Here is a 15,396-nt window from a genome sequence, read left to right as displayed (position 1 = left end):
TGTCTCAAATGGAACGCTAAGCCTATGTGTGGGGTTTTTTTTTTTGTTTGTTTGTTTTTTGTTTTGTTTCCAGCAGGCTTCCCCCCCTACTCATTTGGGCACTTGTTTCTACTCTTAAAGAAAAATTGGGTTATAGCCGTGGCTTTGACTGCCTGGCGTGAAGGCGCCACCCAAATTCTCTGAACCCCTCTCCGGTCCGTTGAATGGAAGGGCTGGACCATGAGACAACCAAGCCCTTTCTAACGGTCAATTCCTACAATCTCTATACTTTGTGGGTTCAGTGTTTGATCCTAGCTTACTTACTTTCCTAAATATAATGTTTCCTATTCGGAGCAAATATATTTATATTTTTATGACTGGTAACCTACCACTTACCTCTAATGGAAGCTGACTGCGTGGGTAATAATTGTAATCACTTGCTGCATTTCTTGTATACCAGGACAGGTACTAAGTCCTCTACCGAAATGAGCACAACAGCTCTATCCCATGGATTTTATGGTTCCCATTTTAGAGAGGAAGAAGCCAGGGCTCAGAAAGTTTTGACTTATCCAAGGTCAAGCTAGAGAGTGGTGGAACCAGAATTCCAGCCCTCGTTTTTGACAGCAAAGCCCTTACATGTTAATGGGACATTAATGAAACTGTATGCATTTTCTAATTCCGCTTTAGGCTTCAAGATCTCGGACGTTGTTTTTTTTTTTAACCATTTAAAAAAAAACTGTTCTATATTAGCTCCTGTTTTTGATTTTAGTATCTATCCGTTTTACCAACCGATGGCGAAGCAGAGTGAATGGAGGCTAGTTTTTACATCGAACGCCTCTTCCAGAGTCTAAGTTTACCGCTAAACGCAGTGAAAAGAATGGAGCTCCTGGCTTTGTGCCTCTGCGCGGATGCGTGGATCTCCTTCCGCGTCCTCCTTTCCGAGAACTCGCGTTCTTCCGCTGAACTACTCTTCCCAGCGTGCCGCGCGCCGAGAGCGCGGGCTCGACCGGCCCTCCCTTCCTCTTGGCCTATCACTGGGTCGCAATATGATGATGCAAGCGCGTCGGGCGCTGACGAGTGACGCCGTTCTGGCTCGCGACCGCGGCGGCGGCCTTAGCAGCGGCAATAGGCGCAATAGCGGCGGCGACTGCAGGGACGACGACGACGGCGGGGCGGGCGCTGTGCGCAGAGGGGAGGGGTAGGCGGGCGGCGCCGGCGGCTTCAACTGCGGCAGCTACGGCTAGGGCGACGGAAGAATCCCCATCAGCCGGCGGTCGAGTTAGGCCTAAGCAACGCCCGGAGCGGCTCGCTCTGTCCTCTGCGGGGGATCTCCATAGAGACCGTGACATACACAGAGGCGGGGGTCCGCGGGAGGCTGCCGGACCGGAGCCAGCTCCTCGGCCTCTGTCGCCGCCACCGCCGTCCCTGGTGCCAGCGCGCATTTTCTCTTCACTCCTGCTCGAAACCTCGCGCCTCCTGGTGTGGCTGTGCTCCAGTGTGTGGGCAGCGAAGGCGGACTTTTGGGCCGGGGCCGGGCGGGGGGGGCTCTAAGGCCTCCACCTCTGCCTCTCCCGCCCCCTTACCCGCCCCGAAGCGGGAAGCGGCGGAGGCTCCGCCATGGCCTCGGGAGCCGGAGGAATAGGAGGGGGCGGTGGCGGCAAGATCCGGACGCGGCGTTGCCACCAGGGGCCAATTAAGCCTTACCAGCAGGGGCGACAACAGCACCAGGTATGGGACCCCGACGCGGTGGCGTCTCAGCGGGTCGGGAACTCAGCAGGGGGGAACAGGCGGTGAGGGGCCCTGGCGCCCCACGTGGAGCGGACGGTAGGGCCTGAGGAAAGGCCCGAGCCAGGCGGCGGGATCTCAGGCCGCTGGGGTGGCGACGGGAAGTGGGCTGAGACAGGCCCATCTTTGCGGCACACACGTGTGGTTCAGGCCGCCTCCCTCCCCCGCCACCCCCCCGCCTCTGGGCCTGGGGCTTCCCCAGACTGGCGTAGGGCGGGAACGGAAATTCTAGGCCTACGATGCGCATTTCTTTCGTTTTTGGCGGGGACTGGGAGGTTTGGGCGTATTACTCAACCTTCTCTCGAGGGAGAAGGGAGAAGATGTGGCTGGAGGTTCGTATGCTTGCTGTTTTCTACTCTCCCGCGTTTCAGTTTGTGTGGGGAGGGGGCTGCCCTAGGCAGTCTGCTTCAGAGGCACCCGCGGGTGGGGATGGGGCGCTGGTAAACAGAAAGTGGAATAACTTTGTTTTCATCCTGTTCATTCCGCGTCTCCCCCGCCGGTATCTTTCGATCTGAGAGCATCTGCTTTGATTTCCCCCCACCCCCCAACCCCCGTAACCTGGTTATAGTTACCTAGGCCCTGGGGCATTTTGAAAGTCCCTCTACACCCTTACGTCTTCGCTGCGAGACTCTTTCCTCCCTCCCCCCCCCCCCCCCGCCCCATTTTATTTTGGAGGCTAGCATTGGCTGTTCGGTACAGTTGACCGAGACTCCCGTCCTGATCTCATGCACGAAATATTTTAATATTACGGGACGTATTCTAGACGTTTAGGTACTTTGACACCCAGGAATGTTGGAGGTCTTAAATAACCACCTTGTGCACTTATGGGTGTTTGAAATTATGAAAAGGAGTTTATCCTAACTGTAAATGAGACATTTTGAGAAAATCGATTTTAAAAAAACTCTTTTTTTGTTATGGGAATTGAGTAGTATACTGTTAATTTCTTTTAATAAAGTCACTTACAAAACTTCTCAGTGAGACTAAGGTGCAGGTATGTGTGTGTCTTAAACTTGTTAAAAAAACAAAAGTATAGCAAAAGGATCTGATAACTTGTTGCTTCCTGTTAAAGGTAGAATTCCTAGATTGCTTTATTCTGGATGGTGATGGTTTTTGACTAACATGTTTGGTGATGGTGTTAATTTGTATCATTAAAAACAAAATTTTAAAGTGAAAATTTGGGGGAATTTTTTAATAGTAAAAATGGTGATTTACAATATTAAGGGGCTCTCTGCTAATGGTTAGAGGTCTTGACATTACTTTTACCTCTCACTAGTTTTCCCCCAGATATATACAGAAAATGATTGTTTTTCAGGTTTCTTTGTGAGGAACCAGGGGTACTTGCAGGCTAGTTTAAGATTAGAATTCAGGTCACACGCCTGGCCATTTAACCTAATCCTTTTGTAGAGGGGAAGTTAGACACACATGCTTTCTGTTTCCCTTGAAGAATAAATGTCTTTGAATGCTTTCTTAGCTCTTAAAGTTACTATATAAAAAGTGAAATGTTTTAAATACGTGTATTGGATGGTCTGGACAGAGTTTAGAAAACACCTAATATATTCCAGGTGGCAAAAGGTACAATCACAGCTTATTTTTAAACGTACTTACCTAAAAATCTAATTTTGGGGAGATGATGCCTTAACATCATAGTACCTACGATTCAAGTTGTCTTAGAGCTGATAAGATTTTGAGCTGTTTAGTTTTGTTTTAGAGTTTGATCATTTATCATTTTTTCCCTATTTAAAATAGCTTTAGCTTCTTGTCCTAGCCATTTAACTGAAGAAGAAAATACATTTTAGCTTTTGGATTGTGATTAAAGGTGTTTGGGGTTTCTTGATCAACACTGTCAGTGTTACTTAATATTGGCAGAAACTACTAAAGTGTCCAGGAGTAGACCAAAAAATGTTCAATTTTTAAAATCTTAAAATAAAGACTGTCTTTAGTCCTGGCTGGAACTTTTGTGGACTTGCAGACTACCTGCTTGCTGTCTGCTGTCTTAGGCTGTCACCTCTATGTTTTGCAGCAGCTGCTGAGTCATCATGAATAGCAAGGAGCTTCATGACATGGCATGTTTTAGACTAATGTTATTTGATTAAGTTTCTAAGGGTTTCTGGGCAAAAATGAAGTTTTTGGTTGTGTGGTAGAGGGTTGGAATAAGAATAAGAGGTCTGGCACTGTTCATGGGTATTTGCCATTGCCTGTCAGGCCAGTTAGCTTGGGCAGTCATGCAGGACCTGCAATTTTTGCATGTGTTCCTCTTGTAATTTCCTGTTTTGACTTCTGGTTTAGCTCTGCTGAGATGCATCTAAAGATTACATTTTTTTCTTTTAACTTCTGATCTTTAAAATGTCATCTTGCTTGAAGTTTGGAGACAAATCCATTGTCTTACTCAACTAACTGAAGGGTAGTAACTTAAAGAATTGTAGAAGCAAAAATGAAGAACAGCCCTGAGTAATGTAAGTTGATCATTTTCCCTTGCCTTCTGTACTACCCTCTAACTCAGCCCAGATGCCTTTAGGGAATGGTATCGTTTTCCTAGTTGGTAGTGAACAGAACACTGAAGAAGATGTGGTTTTTGTCATCCTTCCAGTTTCCTTTCCTATTTCTTGCGCAGATTGTTAGGTCCAGAAGTCAGCTTTGGCTATTAAGCTTTTCTTAATAGTCACCACAAAAAACTCGAGTCCATGGGGAACCCAAAACCTAGCCTGGGAAAGAGTCTACTGCCACCTCCTGGTGAAAGGGAATTACTCATTTTTGCCCTTTTTGTGGGGGTGTGTTTAAGAGGTTTTTGTCTTCTGGCTTGGAGCTGAGGGAATCCACTCATTTTATCTTTCTCGTTGTAGTTTATCTTAGACCAAGTCAGTTTTTGTTTTTAGCTATTTTAGAAAAAGGAGGGAACCCCTTTTTTGAGTAGCTTATTAGATCAGGAATCTGCAAACTTTTTGTAGAGGGCCTGATAACAAATATTTTAGGCTTTGTTGCTGCAAGTTTGTTGTTCGGTTTTTACAACCCTTTAAAAAAATGTAAAAATCGTTTTTAGCCTGAGGCTTTTATAAAAACAGGCTGAGGGCTAAAATTGGCCCACAGGCCTTGGTTTGCCTAACCCTGGTTTATATGTTAGTTTAGGATTTTTTTTTTTTTTTTGGTTTGGTAGTTTCTATATGATACTTTCTCCCAATATACCCCACTTGGGATCTGATGGGGAAAAAGTATTCTCAGTTTTGTAAAGTAATGATATTCAGACATGGAATACTTGAGTCATTCCAGAGGTCACTAAGTAGTTTTGTCTTTATTTTTACCTTTTTTTGCTTTATTTTATCTTATTATTATTTTTAAAAGGTTTGTTTATTTTAGAGAGCAAGTGAGGACGGGCGGGAGAGGCAGATGGAGAGGGAGAGAGAGTGTCAAGCAGGTTCTGTGCTGCGCAAGGAGCCCAACTTGTGGCTTGATCTGATGACCCTGAGATCAGGACGTGAGCTGAAACCAAGAGTCAGGTACTCAATCGACTGAGCCACGCAGGGCCCCTATTTTTATTTTAGATGTTAAATACTATCAGTGGAAACAGAACTGGGAATAGTTGGTAGGGAAAAAAATGTACTATAATGCAGTTAGAGCATCCAGGTTTGAATCCTGTTCTGCCAGGACTTAGGGAAGCTATTTAAATTCTCTCTGCTTAATTTATGCATCTGTAAAATGGAAATGGTTGTGAGGGTTAAATGAAATGAGTAAATCTCTTACAACAGGACCTGGCATATGTATAGTAAGAACTCATTTGAGATTGTTGCGATTAAATACAACCTTTTGTTTGTTTTTATTTATTTTTATTTTTTATTTTTTGAATTTTTAAAAAAAGATTTTATTTATTTGACAGAGAGACACAGCGAGAGGGTGAGAACAAGCAGAGGGAGTGGGAGAGGGAGAAGTAGGCTCCTTGCTGGTCAGGGCTCCAGGCCAAGACCCTGGAATCATGACCTGAGCCTAAGCAGAGGCTTAACTGACTGAGCAACCCAGGCACCCCTGTTTGTTTTTAAAGATTTTATTTATTTATTAAAAAAAATTTTTTTTTTTAAATTTTATTTATTTGACAGAGATCACAAGTAGGCAGAGAGGCGGGCAGAGAGAGGAAGGGAAGCAGACTCTCTGCTGAGCAGAGAGCCCGATGCGGGGCTCGATCCCAGGACCCTGGGATCATGACCTGAGCTGAAGGCAGAGGCTTTAACCCATTGAGCCACCCAGGCGCTCCAATATTTTATTTATTTATTTGAAAGAGAGACAGAGTACACGGACAAGCAGGGGAGAGCAGCATGCTGAGGGAGAGGGAGAAGCAGGCTTCCTGCAGAGCAGGGGGAGTCCAGTGTGGGACTCAATCCCAGGACTCTGGGATCACAACCCGAGTGGAAGGCAGTTGCTTAACTATCTGAGCCACCCAGGTGCCCTAAATACAGCCTTTTGATTTACATGTTTGTCTCTGAATTTTGCTGCCTCTTAGAGATTTCTTTCCCTTTATGTACCCAAGCTCAATCTTTTATAGGCCTATATTGGATTTAGGGACTTGTTTACTGGGTGATGAGGTGGGACTTTAAACTGTTACCCTCTTAAGTACTTATTTTCAAACACATTGTCTTCATAGAAATGTCAGTTATTGAGTGTATCGAGGAAAATAAATCAAGTATTAAGTTCAGTGCATAGTAGGTTTTTTGTTTGTGATGAGAGGCCCTTGTGTGTGATATTTCAGCAATTCACTTACCAATGTTTTTAATAAAATAAATGACAACAAAGCCTAGGGATTGTCTCCATATCCCAGAAAGTCCCGTCGTGAGGCCAGTATATATTAGTTTGAAATAAAATCAAGACTTTGGTCTGAGGTCATTAATTAAAACCGTTTTCTTTAGGCACAGAATATTATTAGGACGATGTAATGACCTCGTGTTTTTAGAAATGTTTTATTTGTAGCTACTTAGCTTGTCTTGGTGTAATATATTTATTTTTAAGATTCTTCATGTTAGGAAGCCTGATATATAGTCTTCCCACAAGATACAATTTACTTTGTTTGCTATCAGAAACAGGATGGTAGAATGCCTTTCCTGTGTATAAATGTTTCAGTTTGCTTGATTTTGCTGATCTTCTTCATAGTGTGATTTAAAAAATAAACTCTTCTAAAAAAAATTTTTTTTTAATATTTTGTTTGACAGAGAGAAATCACAACTAGGCAGAGAGGCAGGCAGAGAGAGAGGAGGAAGCAGGCTCCCCGCGGAGCAGAGAGCCCGATGTGGGGCTCGATCCTAGGACCCTGGGATCATGACCTGAGCCGAAGGCAGAGGCTCTAACCCACTGAGCCACCCCGGTGCCCCTAAAAAATAAACTCTTAAATCCAGTTTTCAAATAGATTATTTAAGAAAAGTGACAATATCTTTTAGGTAACTTTTAGTAGGTTAAAAACTGCTTTGGGCTTTATTTGGTCTCCTATGGCTAGTTTGAAAGGATTTAGGGATTTCTTTTCTTGTCCTCGTTTGATTACTTTTAATTATCTATTTATACTGGCTCTATAATATGGATAACTAAAAATAAGAGACTAAGCCAGGTAATGTTTCTCCTTACTGCATTAGGGCAGAGTTTTGAGGGATGTTGAAATTTGTGGCCAGTTGTAGTTTAAAATTTTTTTAGCCAGCATAATTTGTATGAGCTTTTGCCTCTTTTTTTTTTTCTTCCCTTCATCTCTTGAGGTGGAGCAGAGAAATAAAAATGATGGATTTTAAGTGGCTAGCAGGATTTGGAATGTGGCTAGGGGAACCTTGGCTGCTGAATAACTATTGGTAGGTTGTAAAATAAGGCAAAGTAGCTTCGATTTGAAAGTTAAATTCAGATGATTGAAAACAGATTCAGTATGACCACATTAGAATTTGAGAACTTCATTACTTTTTTCGCTCATGAAAATAGCTGTGAGTTAAAGTTATAATAGAGATACACCGTTAAAATTGATGGTAGAATAGATATATTTTAAAACTGGAAATAACTGAAAGGTTATGATGGCATCTTGATTTTTATTATTTAGCATTTAAGATTTTTTATAATTGGATATTCTTTAAGTCTCATGTGAAGTCTTGGGTTCTTAGCCCTTATTCTTCGCTTGGGCTTGGAGGGATCCAGGAGGAAAACTCATTGGGGAAACTATGAAGTAAGGCTTTCAACGAAAGGGGCGCCTGGGTGACTCAGTGGGTTAAGCCTCTGCCTTCTGCTCAGGTCATGATCTCAGGGTCCTGGGCTCGAGCCCCGCATCAGGCTCTCTGCTCAGCGGGGAGCCTGCTTCCCTTCCTCTCTCTCTGCCTGCCTCTCTGCCTACTTGTGATCTCTGTCAAATAAATAAATAAAAATCTTAAAAAAAAAAGGATTTTCAAAAAAAGTTTGGAAAGGAGAACCTAGTGACATAGGAGTTCAGTGGGTAAGGAGAATGTGCACAGAACATTGGAAGAAAAGAGGTGACAGGTCTCAACAAAATAAAGGCAGCCAAAGAGCAGATAGAAATCGAAACAGAAGATGAATTGGGATGCCTGGGTGGCTCAGTCGGTTAAGCATCTGCCTTTGATTCAGGTCATGATCTCAGGGTCCTGGGATCAAACCCCCTGCTCAGTGGGGAGCCTGCTTCTCCCTCTCCCTCTGCCCCTTTCTTTCGCTTGTGCTCTCTCGTTCCTGCATGCGCTCGCTCACTCTCTCTTAAATAAATAAAATCTTTTAAAAAAGAACTAAAAAAGGAACTGAAGACGGATTATATTTGATATTTATAGAGATCCAGTGAAGTTATTTGAGAGAGGAGATTTTATAATCTGAATACCACTATTTAATAGAGGATAATGTGGAGAAAAGAGAGTTGAACAGAAGTCAAGAAGACTAAAAACTAATAGAAATAGAGAGTTACATAAGGAGAGGGAAGACCATATACCCTTGGTAAGGGGTTGGCCATGTGGGAGAGAAGTCTTTGGTAATTCTGAGATAATGAATTGGTGAAAAGATACGCAAGAAGAGAATGTCTTTTTCATTACAAAAGAGTTCTGAGTTAGGATTGTGGAAAAGCCTTGCCCTTCCTCCATCCTCTTTCATTAATCCTTGAATTCTCATTAAAAGTAATTTGAAAAGCTAATATAGTCACCACAGTGTTACACACTGATTGTGCTTAATATCTGTTTAGTGTTGAATTGGATTTACTTCCAGTCCCAGGTTATTTATTGTAAGTATCAGTGGTATTTCTGATACTTTGCCATGTTTGGCCAAATGAAGAACCCTTACTTCTTGGAAAGAAAGAAAAGACTCAGTTTAACTCATCCACATTTAGAGATTCACTCTTAATCCTTAAAATTAACGTCGTTATTTATGATTACCTAGTGTAGACTTGGCTTTAGGGTTAAAAAAATTTTAATGCCCCATTTGTTTTGTTGATTTTTCCAAGCCTTCATTAATTTGCTTTCTTTGGCTACCTTTCTTCTTTTCTTCATTTAGTTGGCTTTGTGTTGTCATTCCAGAGGATGGTTCCGTTTTCCCATATTCTTGGGCCACTTTCACAAGTTGTATTTTTGGAGGAAGGGCTATTAGTGTGACAACAAAAATTATTTTTTCTTAAGGTGAAAGTATTACACCAAGAAAATACATGGTTTATTTTTGAGTTCTAGATTTGCTGAAGTCCTTTTTAGCAATTTGTCACAGAATATTCTTATGTGGGCATAAGAGATTGGTTGAGCAGTGCAGTTGTGGATACATTTTTTTTTCTTTTATTGCAGTTGTAGATAAATTAAAAGAGTGCGTCTACTCATCTGTGCACAGTACAGGTCGGTGCGTGTCCTCACAGAGGTGATGCCCTAGTGGAGCTGATGGTCAGGTTGCCTGTCATCCTGCTTGACAGTTTGCCATCATGTGGGAAGTACAGGGGTTACCTATCCCAGACTGGAGGATCAGAGAGTGTCTTCTGTGGAAAACTGACATCAAGTTACAATGGTGGCAGTTTGGCTTACCACCGAAGCCTCTGAAAGGAGAGAAGTTAATCTTGTGTAAAGTAGGACTTCAATATTCACACCGAAGTAGACCTTTACTCCATGTACCTCTCTTTCCCTGTCAGAGGTATCCACCCCCCTCCCTCACTTAATGTCATAAAGTGGTTTTCCTTCAGGTCCTTACAGGAGGCTGGTTTGTCTCATTCCCATAAAGACCTGAAACATGGTCTCTCAAGAACTGAAAACGTAGACCTTCTTTAGTAATAGCGTCAGAGGAGCTTTCTCTTTCATAAGAAAACTACTTTTCCCCTTTACCTGTTTCCTCATTCTTTCTCACTTTTCCATTTAGTGGCCGAAGTATCCTTTGGTAACAAGTAGTTCTCCAAGTATACTAGATAGACTGAGTCCCTTCCCTTGTTATAGTCTACCCAGTTCTGTGCATAATCAGATTTCTCTTTTCCTTAGCAATTTTTAAAAAATTCTAAAATCTGGTAGTTATTTACTGTAATGAAGTGTGTTAACTAAGTCTTTTACACTGGAAATAACTTCAAAAGTAGGCTTTTACTGCTGGTTTCATTTTCAGAGTCAATATTATAAAGTAGGTATTTAGGAAATTGATAAAATGGTATGATGTATTCGATAATAAGATAATCATGGAAATAGCGTAGTTTTTTAAGGCAAAAGTTTATATTGTAGTTAAACTTGTACTACAGTTAACGTTTACCATGGCCTTAATTGGGAAACTGGTCTCTTGAGTTTTAGATGATTTTAGTACACTGGTTCTCAAACTTTAATTTGCATGAGAATCACCTCCCGAGCTTGTTGAAACAAATTTGCATTTCTCACTTGCTCAAAGGTGACATCAGTGCTGCTGATCTGAAGACTTTAATTTGAGATCACTGTTTTCGTCCTTTAATAGTGACCAGATAGGTGTATCAGCCATAGAACAAAGATTACACATAGATTCACACACATGCACACACACATGATTAATGAGGAATTTTGAAAGATATAAGTAGTTATTTAAAGCTTATTAGATTTTGTATTTATTAATTAGGTTACAGAACCTTAGACAGCATGTGCCAAGGACAGTCCTATATTTAAGACTTTGCATCTTTTGTTCCCTCAGTCTATAACAGTTCAGTAGAAATTTGCATGGCTAGGTCTTTCCTTATATAAAATAACTATCCCATTTTGCTCTGCTGCTTTATTTTTGTTCATAGCGTTGAATCTCCATATTATGTGTTCCTATTATATTTACCAGTATGTTTGCTCCCAGAGAGCAGGAACTTGTTTCTGCTGTCTCCGGATGTTCCTTGCCTGACATGTGTGTGATCAGTAAGTGTTGATTGAATGAATTGAATGGACAAAATAATGTCTGTGTTTACCTTTATAAGTTAGAGAAGATTCTAAAATATTTTACAGAGATAAAGATTGGATGTAATTTTTGAGTAACATGAGTGCTTCCCAAAATGCAGCACTGCTTTATCAGCTAGGGACCCTGCAAGAAACCCATTCACTTGAGATGGTTCATCTGAAATTATCTATAAGAAAGAGTCTACATAGAAATATGCTGGTGGTTAAAGGAGTAAATACTGGATAGTAAATATTGGATGCCCAGAAATTAGCAGTAGTGGGAAGCTGCTATTCTTCGTAGGACTGGAAGGATAAGGAAGAAATGGTCTAGCTGGTGGAGGAATGGCCACCTTGGCTGGAGCAGGGTTTCCGAGATGGGATCCTTGATCGGAGAGGAAGCCCAAGAACAACTTCTCTTTCCTTCCTTCCATAATCTCTAGTATCCCCTGGTATCTTATGGGCCAGTCCTACCTTCTGCTAAGAATCCAGTTTGGTGGGATGACCTGTCAAGGATGGAATGAGGGAAGAGCAAGGAAGACCAAGACAGCATCAAATCTGTGATTTGGTAGATTTCATTCTGTAGGAAGAGCTAAATTTATTGAGAGAAATGAATAAAAGAAAATCAATAATACAGGTAAAAACCATGGCTAAAGTTTGGGGATTACTGGGAAAATATTTCTGTAAGCTGCATTATATTCAGCACAGTCCACTGTAAGATTTGTTTTTCTGATTAATTGTAGAGTATCTTACATATATTTTAATTACTGTCTGACTAGTGTTCCACATATATGTTTTCCAGAAAACTCTTAGGACGTAAGTATAATTTTTATTTGCCTCTTACAGAGGGACCTTTTCCCTGAAATGGATTGTAATTTCCTGAAATGTATCTAATTTCCTAATATCTATTACTAGAATGGTCATTCTCAAACTTTAGCATACTTAGGAATCATGTGGGAAGGTTTGTTAAAACAGGTGAGCCCTATTTTAGTAGGGCTGGGAGAAGGCTTGAGGGGAAGCTGACATTACCAGTAAAGGGATCATGCTTTGGGAACCATTACACGAGAGTCCACTGAGCTTAAATTTTGTGGTTGCCTTAGGATCATTTACCCTACAGAGGTATCCTGAAGTTAGGGATGTTGGTTTTTTATAATGGTTACAGGTCAGTTTAAACACCTGTGTTTCTTTTTACTGTCAAGATCTTCATGCTGCCCTTCCTTGTGCCCCCAGCAACTCCTCTCTCACTGTGCTAGAGCAGCTGTGGGCCATGATCAGATACATTGGTTAAATTTTAGTTGAGAAAAGAGAAGGATCCAAGCAAAGTTCATGAACTTTAGAACTAGAGTGAGCTTTATTTTATCCATTTTGACTGTTCAGTTTTGTTCACTAATTATTCTCCGTAATACCTAATGCTGCCCCATAAGTGACCTTTGGTGAAGTATGATATTAACTTTTAAGTTGTTCTGTACTTGGTCCTTCCTTTTTTTTTTTTTTAATAACTTTCATTTATTTTTTTAATTTCTTTTCAGTGTTCCAGAATTCATTGTTTATGCACCACACCGAGTGCTCCATGCAATACGTGCCCTCCATAATACCCACCACCAGGTTCTCCCAACCTCAGCTCCCCCCCCGCCCCCCGCTTCTCCAAAACCTTCAGATTGTTTTTCAGAGTCCAGTCTCTCATGGTTCGTCTCCCCCTCCAATTTCTCCCAGATCCCTCCTTTTTTTTTTAAAGTTTTTTTTTTTTTTTTTTTTTAAAGATTTATTTATTAGAGAGAGAGAAAGCACAAGCCGTGAGAGGGGCAGAGGGAGAAGCAGGCTCCCCTCTGAGCAGGGAGCCCGATGTAGGGTTTAATCCCAGGGTCCTGGCATCATGACCTGAGCCAAAGGCAGACGCTTAACTGACTGAGCTACCTAGGCGTCCCTAGAGATTTTTTATTTATTCGTTTGAGAGAGAGAGAGCAAGTGAAAGCAAGGGGAAGAGGCAAACAGAGAGGGAGAAGCAGACTCCCTGCTGAGCAGCCCCCCCACGCCATGTGGGGCTCAATCCCAGAACCCTGGGGATCATGACCTGAGCCACCCAGGTGCCCTGGACTTGCCCCCTTAAGTGAGTAGGGATCACAGGGAATCTCTGATACTTTTTGTAGCCTAACACCTTAGAAGTTCACCAAAGAACTTATTTTACCTTAAATTCTTGCTGTCGTGCTTTAGCTAACTTACTGCTTCATATCAAGTTACTTTTTTTCGAGTCTTATTTAAATAATGTTATATCTTGTAAGCACTTTCCCACCTTTTTTTTTTTTTTAAAGATTTTATTTATTCATTTCACAGACAGAGATCACAAGTAGGCAGAGAGGCAGGCAGAGAGAAAGGGGGAAACAGGTTCCCTGCTGAGCAGAGAGCCTGATGCGGGGCTCCATCCCAGGACACTGGGATCATGACCTGAGCCGAAGGCAGAGGCTTTAACCCACTGAGCCACCCAGGTGCCCTCAATCTTTTGAAATATATAGGGGGGTAAATAAATCCTTAAGTATAAATAATAAGTAAAAATACTGAATATTATATTTTATAAATACTAAATTATGGATATAGGTATATAATCTTTCTTTCCAGAGGAAGTAATACCGTGTAACATTAGCATTGAGGAAGGGAACAGTGATTTTGTGCTTTTCTCTAGGTAGTCTTTTTTATAGGGCTGCTGGCTTCCTATGTTGCTGGAGAGCTCACATTGTTATAGTTTGGTTCAGTTTATGTTTGGAGAATAGGTGGAAAAATAACTACATATTTCCCAGTTGATACCTACACCTTTCAGATAGTGGAGAAAATACTATTCAAGTGCCAGTATCAGAAATGTGTTCTATCTTTTCTGTTGACAGGATATTTCAAGGGCCTCTTTGTCTTGGATTAGCTTTCAGAGTACATTTATATATTCTGCCTTGATTTTTTTTTTAAAAGATTTTATTTATTTATTTGACAGAGAGAGAGATCACAAGTAGGCAGAGAGGCAGGCAGAGAGAGAAGAGGAAGCAGGCTCCCTGTGGAGCAGAGAGCCTGATGTGGGGCTCAATCCCAGGACCCTGAGATCATGACCTGAGCCGAAGGCAGCGGCTTAATCCACTGAGCCACCCAGGTGCCCCCTGCCTTGATTTTTTTAAAAAATATTTTATCTATTTATTTGAAAAAGAGAGATATTGAGAGAAGGAACACAAGCAGGGGGAGTGGGAGAGAGAGAAGCAGGCTTTCTGCTGAGCAGGGAGCCAGATGCAGGGCTCTATCCCAGGACCCTGGGATCATGACCTGAGCCAAAGGCAGACGCTTAACCGAATGAGCCACCCAGGCGCCCCAGTGTCTTGATTTTTAACTGTTGTTTTTTGTACTTGTCAGTTCATGTTTTTCCTCCTGTGATTCTTTCTTTGAAATACTACTAATGCTACATTATGAAGGAAATCATTGCCTAAACTTGGTTATCTCACCCCAGTTTGTTTCTGCTAATTTTTTTTTCTTCTCATTAGTAATAAAATTATCCGTATGGTTCTGTTATATTTTGGAAATTGTGAGGTGTTTTCACGTTATTTCATTTGGTCTTTTGTATGGTTCTCTCAGGTTGGAGTGGGTGTTACCGTTTTACCTAGAGTAAATCAAAGTACAGGGAGGTACTCAAACTTTTCCTAGATCCTACCAATCCCAAAGCCCTTCCCTTAACTCTCTCCCTAGGTAAACTACAGTAGTTGTGTTTGTACCTTAGACAAATTACTTAAAACTTCACTGTCTCTCTTCATCCATAAGGTGACATTATTAATATCAATTTCATAAAATTATTGTGAGGATTCAATTTAATATGTATAAACTACTTAGAACAGTGCCTGGCACATAGCAAAGCTACAATAAATGTTAAGAGCACTTATAGTTGCACCACATTTGTTTCTCCCCTTAACAGTTGTCATAATAAAATTAATTCCTTGGATCTTCAGACAACATGTGATGTAACAGAATTTCCCCATCAAAAACACTTAGGTTATTTATTGAGTTTATAATGTTGGATTAATTGTTATAGGTCTTAAAAAAACCTCATTTTTAATTGTCCAAGTTTTTTTCTTTATTAGTGGGCAATAAAATAATTGTTTAAGGAAGCTGTTGAAGGTATTATTTATATTGCTTTTTTTTGCAGTTTTATGCCTTTATTTGACAATCAGCGATTGGTTCTCATCCACATTAAGTAGATTTTTTTTGAAAGTGGCAACGGGTACATAGGGAACCAATGTGTAGAGCATGTTTGGTGAAGCTTCATCCCCATTACAGCTTT

The 15,396-nt window shown here is 41.3% G+C and overlaps 1 protein-coding gene across 3 annotated transcripts in view; it reads left to right on the top strand.

Annotated features, from left to right (window-relative positions):
- The first annotated feature begins 1,579 nt into the window (after positions 1 to 1,579).
- The window catches only part of NUP153 (nucleoporin 153), a 71,535-nt gene continuing 57,718 nt past the window's right edge, over positions 1,580 to 15,396 (top strand). For 2 of the 3 annotated variants that reach the window (XM_046004307.1, XM_046004306.1), the window contains exon 1: positions 1,580 to 1,707. In XM_046004307.1, the coding sequence (XP_045860263.1) occupies positions 1,597 to 1,707 (111 nt within the window). In that variant the 5' untranslated portion in view covers positions 1,580 to 1,596. Of the gene's footprint in view, positions 1,708 to 2,044; positions 2,097 to 15,396 lie in introns of those variants that run through there. The other variant, XM_046004308.1, reaches the window with a different exon arrangement.

Source organism: Meles meles, chromosome 5 (genome assembly GCF_922984935.1).
Source record: "Meles meles chromosome 5, mMelMel3.1 paternal haplotype, whole genome shotgun sequence".
In the NCBI taxonomy this organism is placed as follows: domain Eukaryota; kingdom Metazoa; phylum Chordata; class Mammalia; order Carnivora; family Mustelidae; genus Meles; species Meles meles.
This window is presented reverse-complemented; position numbering and strand designations above follow the sequence as displayed.